Consider the following 5,888-nt stretch of genomic DNA (forward strand, 5'->3'; position numbering starts at 1 on the left):
TGTCCCCAGTATCCCAACCAGTAAAGCCCCTCATCTCCTGGGTGGGGGTTCTCTATGGTGAGGGTGAGTGGCATAGTTCTCCCTGTTAGTTTTTCATATGAACATGTGCCTCTTTTAAATATAGTCAATCTATCAATTAGGCTCTTCTCATTTTTATCTTTGCGGTTTAAAGCACTTAGTGGTTTATACCCCCAGTCAGGCCCCGTATTCCATCCTACTGAGCCCCAGTATCCGCACTCATCTCCCCAATAGTCATCTGTCACACATATATATATTGTGGAGGCAATGGGGACAGGTGTGTTCTTGCACAGGCTATGAAAAATGTTGCTACTTGTGTGTTGGATAAAGTATACCAAAACTGGGTGGAGTCACCCTCGTGAGTGATAGCAACCTGTTGGCCCCCTTCCATTCCCACCAAAAAAAGGATATGCAACACAATCATTGTGGTGTGGGTGACACGGACAGGGCCTCGTCCTCTGGAGCTGGAACCTTCTTCCAATGTGAGGCGTGTATCCAGGTGGACTTTCCCTCCAACTTCACTGAAGTGGCAGTCACAAGGAGCACCTGGAAAGGACCGTCATATCTGGGTTCCAATGTATGTTTTTGCAGAAAATTTTTGACCAAGGTTGTAAAGTGTGTGTTCCTATGTCCGCCTCAGGATCTGGAATGGAGGAGAATACTTGCACATGGATATTAGTCAACACACGTGTCAAAGATATCACATACTTTGTCAATGAGTCAAACTGCAACTGTAATTGTTGAGGATAGTAGGTACCCAGTCTAGGGGCGGACCCAAACAAAATCTCATAGGGAGACAACCCATGACTTCCCCTTGGTGTGTATCTAACACTGAAAAAAACAATAGGCAAGCTGTCTGGCCATCCCATGCCTACCTCTTGGGCCATTTTTAACATTCTTGACTTCAGGACCCCATTTAGGCACTCTACCTTCCCACTACTCTGGGGATGATAGGGTGTGTGAAACGCAAGTGTGACCCCCAGAGCCCCCCAGATCTCTTTTGTAACATTGGCAGTAAAAGCCGGTCCCTGATCGCTTTCAACCACCTCGGGCACTCCATATCTGCAGACTATCTCCATGAGCAGCTTCTTGGCAGTGGTTCTTGCCGTCTGGTTGGTTACTGCGAATGCCTCTGGCCATCCTGAGAACATATCCACCACCACTAGGGAATATTTCCAGGTTTCAGAATCGTCCACTTTTTGGCATCTGGATATGATCTATCTGGATCCTCTGAAATGGATATAGTGCCCTGGCCAGATGTTTGCTTGGAGGTTTCTCAGGTCTTCCAGAATTGCACTTGGCACATACAACACAAGACTTACAGAATCTGTCTGTGTAAGCCGTAATTCCGGGTGCTACATAGTATTTACTGATCAAAGAGTTCATTAGCATCTTGGACAGGTGTAACGCTCTATGTGCCCACTGCACTGTTGCCGGATATAAGGATCTGGGAAGCAAAACCTTCTTCCCCACCACCCACAATCCTTTGTCCTCAACTGCTCCTTTCTGTATCCATTCCTTCCTTTCTTCTTCTGAAGCGTTATCCTGGGCTTCCTGGAGTTGGTTGTCCTTGGGCTGATGAATTAGCACAGGCATAACCTCACTGCACATCTCTTCATCCTCTTCCTGCTCCCTGACCGCAGCTTGCTTAGCAGCCATGTCTGCCAGATGATTTCCTTTTGCTTCCATAGTGGTCAATTTACCGTGGGCCTTCACCTTCAGTATGGCCACTTGGGCTGGTAGTAAGAGTGCTTCCATAAGGCGGTTGATCACCTTTCCATGCTTTACAGGAGTCCCAGCTGCCGTGAGAAAACCCCTCATTTTCCAGATTAGGCCAAAATCAAATGCAACTCCCAGTGCATATCTAGAGTCCGTGTAAATGTTAGCTGTCTTTCCTTTTGTTAATTCACAGGCTTTGGTGAGGGCCCTTAGTTCAGCCTCTTGTGCAGACATAAAAGGTGGAAGAGGTCTAGCTTGCAGTACCATTGTGTCGGTAGTCACAGCATATCCAGTGTGGTAGGTGCCAGCATTATCTGCAAAGCGGGATCCATCCACAAAGAGTATTAGGTCAGGATTTGATAGGGGCGTATCATGGACTGTTGGTAGGTGTGTAGTTTCTGCCTGCATAAGTTCCAAACAGTCATGTACCACATCCTCTGGTGCCATGTCTTCGGTGTCTTCTTCTGTTTCTTCTACCCCCCCCGGAAGAGGGAGAAGAGTTGCAGGGTTTATCTGGGTGCATCTGACCAGGGTGACATGATCAGGTAAAAGAAGGGAGCCTTGCAGTCGCAGATGCCTGGCGGCAGATAGATGTTTTGGTTGGGTTTGGTTCAGTATCGCGGTAATGTCATGGGGGGCCAGAAGTGTGAGTGGATGTCCTAAGACCAAATCTGCCGTTTTATCCAGGAGAAGATGGGCAGCAAAAACAGCCCTCAGACAGGAGGGAGCACCCCGTGCAACCGGGTCTAGCCTGCAGGAGTAATAACCCAGAGGCCGGAGGCGACCCCCATGGCGTTGTGCCAGAACTCCTGTTGCATGACCCTGTCTCTCAGCCACAAAAAGTTTGAAGGGCTCATCATAATCTGGTAGACCTAATGCAGGTGCAGTGGAGACGGCTTTTTTCAGGCGATGGAAATCAAGTACAGCTTCTTCTTTCAGGGAAAAGGGTTCAGATTTCAGGGCATCATAAAGGGATTGCATCAAGATGGAGGCTTCTGGGATCCAGGAACGACAATAGGAAACCAACCCTAGAAAAGCATGCAGGGTTTTTGGTCCCTGAGGTATTGGGACATTCTGGATAGCCCGTACTCTATCCGGCGTGAGGTGACGAGTGGCTTGGGAACTGCAATGTCCCAAGAAAATGACAGAAGTTTGGCACCACTGTAACTTGTCCTTAGAAACCTTGCAGCCCTGTTCAGCCAGGTGGTGGAGGAGGCTCAGAGAGGCGATTTTTCCTTCAGAATGGTTGGTGGCACATAGGAGCAAGTCATCCACATATTGGAGCACTATGACTTCCGGGTGTGACTGTTGCCAGGTGCTGAGGATAGTTGTCATGGCCTTTGTAAATTGGCTTGGCGAATTTTGGGCCCCTTGGGGCATAACTCTCCAGGTATACTGTCGGCCAGCATGGGTAAAGGCGAAGAGATACATGCAGGAGGGGTCCATCGGAACACTGAAAAAGGCATTTACCAAGTCAATAACTGTGAACACTTGGGCTGTGGGAGGTACCCCTGCAAGCAGGGTGTGGGGGTTTGGTACAATGGGGGTTTCCAAAATAGTTGCCTCATTGACTGCTCTCAGATCTTGAACCATGCGATATTTGGTGGGCTCACCTTTTGGAGTTCTTTTCTTCACTGGGAAAAGGGGTGTATTGCATGGGGACACACAGGGAATTAATGCCCCGTTTTCCAGAAGTATATTGACTTGTTTGGAGATGGCGTCCATCTGGGCTTGCTTCAGAGGGTATTGAGGCTTCCGTGGCAATGGTGCTCCAGGCTTAAGCTGGACTAACACTGTAGTGACTTTCAGATATCCTCAGGTCCGGTGGACCAAAGAGTGGCAGCTCCTGTAAGGCCTGTTCTACATGGTCTGGCAAGGGGCGGCCTGGAACTTCCGGAGGATGTCCCTCAATGGGAACAGTGACCTTTGCTAGGGGCCCACTAGCACCATATCCATGAGAAGAAACTGTCATAAGGGGAGTGGACACAGGCTTGCCCCTGTCCTATTGGAGAAGGTTCAAATGTTCTTGGGTAGGACCTGTGCGTGTTGGTCCTGGAAGCGGTGGAGGTGGTGGCATTGCAGACTCTTCCCACCCTGAGTTGTAGTCATTGAGTCGTCGTGAACGTCTGGGAGCTCTGCATTCCCTTCTGAAATGTCCTGTTTTTCCACAGTTGAAGCAAATAAGTGGGTTTCTTCTGGAGACCTGCTCTCCAGCCGACAACATGAGTGGTGTCGGCTTCCGGGCCACCTGGGCGGTCTCCAGACCTTTTGCCACTAATAGCAGTATATCCAGGTGGAGGGTACGGTATTCTGGACGGGCAGTAATCAAACCCTTGCGAACAGACTCCTTTAGTCCTGATACAAATGCAGAGGCCAGCATTTGAGTATGTACCTTGTTATGGACACTGAATCCCAGGTCTGTAAACACCTGTGTTAGTCTGGTATGGAACTTTTCCACTGACTCAGTCTTGTCTTGGGTAATATCCTGCAATGTGGTGGCCTGGTCCGCCAGTCTCTCTCTGGCCCACTGCTGCAACTGGTCACAGAAAGAAATTCCCGAGGCATAAGTGGTGTCCTCATTTGGCTTTACTCTGGTGAGATCCTTTTCCATTATAGGCCAATATGCATCCCCAGCCTTGATCTCACACAGACTGACCAAATCCCTCCAGGCTGTGGAATAGGTCTTGTGGATCTGGGCTATGCACCGGTAAAAAGGCATCGGGTGTTTCTCTGGGTCCAGGAGAGTTGTGACTAGTGTGGAGGCTTGGGATGGAGTGAAGGCCACATACATGATAGGAGCATCAGGTAGGTTGGGCACCGGGCAGGGATGGTCTTCTTCCAGACTCATACATAGATAATTTTTGACGATGGGGTTGTGTGGTTGGGGGAAGTTGAATGAGTGGTTTGCTCTCTGGACCATGGCCTTCTAAGAACGGATGATTCCGTTGGGAACAAATGGAAACAGCATCATTCTCTCGGGTGCCCTGGCGGACTGCCGCAGCCACTGTCTTTTCTTGAGCCCATCCTCTTCTGTCTGGCAGAGAGGTAGGGGTTACCACATCTGTTAAATTCCAGCCCGGCCATTCTGTGGGTGTCTTCAGTTCAACTTGGTCTGAAGCCTCTGTTCGTTTTGGTGGTGGTGGTACTACAGGCATTAGGGGTGTATGGAGGGCCGAAGGTGATTGGGAGCCAGAGACAGTAAGCACTGGGCAAAGGCTGGGCAAAGGGGGGGGCAGCTGGCATGAGGTGTGTATGGTGTATCGGTGTACTAAGCCCAGAGTCAACATGGCTTCACTGGGCGCCGCCATCTTTGATGAGGGCGGAAGCAGAAGGGGTGGGGCCGGAGGAGGAAATGGAGGTGACTGAGTTGGAAGCAACAGATGTTGCATAGTCAGCTTCCGGTCACATCCCTTGCAAATCTCCTCCCACCCCAGATTCTTAACTGAACACCCCTTACATATCTGGAGGTTCTGACTACACGGTATGCAAAAATCTGGACTCTCGGGGTGGGGCCTTCCTGTATTTCCACATGCCTCGCATCTCCAGGACGGGCCATCATCATAGGGGGGCGGCGCCTTGCCGGGCGCATCTCCTTTCCTGTAATATACATATACAACTCCCCCGTCCTGATTCAGTTTTTGCTCCACCTACCCCTCCTGATGTAGGGAGCAGGCCACATTAAACCAAGTTTCTGCTGTCTTTAACATGTTAAGCAAACGAACTGTTCTCTGGCTTTATAAGTTTCTGTCCCATTTTGTTTTACTTCCCTCCCGGGGACCCTAAGGTGGTCCCCAAAGCCGTCACTCTCTCTCTTGTTCTGAAAGTGCTGTGTCGTGAGACGGTTTAAGCAGAACCCACGGACAGCACGCAGCACTTCAACCCTGCTTCTCCTTCAGAGAGACTTCCCTATTTTTCAGCTCCACTGAGAGTAATGTACATTAACCCTGTAAACCAATATATCAGGAGCTACGATTGTCACTGTACTACTACTTGCTTGTACTACTTTCACCAATCCCCACTCTTTCGTGGTGTTCACCAAACATTAATCCACATACACAGTGTGATCATGACATAGTATTTTAGACACGCCTGTCGGGAGTAAAATGTTTTTTTTTTTCTTTTTCTCCCCACAAGACCAATCCCTGGCTGTG

General features: G+C 49.5%; 1 protein-coding gene across 1 annotated transcript; it reads right to left on the minus strand.

Annotated features, from left to right (window-relative positions):
- Positions 1-438: 438 nt before the first annotated feature.
- LOC149463183 (uncharacterized) lies at positions 439-4,657 on the minus strand. The gene is made up of 3 exons (XM_089675746.1): positions 4,394-4,657; positions 1,618-2,559; positions 439-564 (listed from the first exon to the last, which is right to left on the minus strand). The coding sequence occupies exons 1-3, from the start codon at positions 4,655-4,657 to the stop codon at positions 439-441; spliced, it is 1,332 nt and encodes a 443-aa protein (XP_089531872.1).
- Between the last annotated feature and the right edge of the window lie 1,231 nt (positions 4,658-5,888).

This window comes from Staurois parvus, unplaced genomic scaffold (genome assembly GCF_062004578.1).
Source record: "Staurois parvus isolate SC_StPar_1 unplaced genomic scaffold, SC_StPar_1.0 ptg000157l, whole genome shotgun sequence".
NCBI classification, from domain to species: Eukaryota; Metazoa; Chordata; class Amphibia; order Anura; family Ranidae; genus Staurois; species Staurois parvus.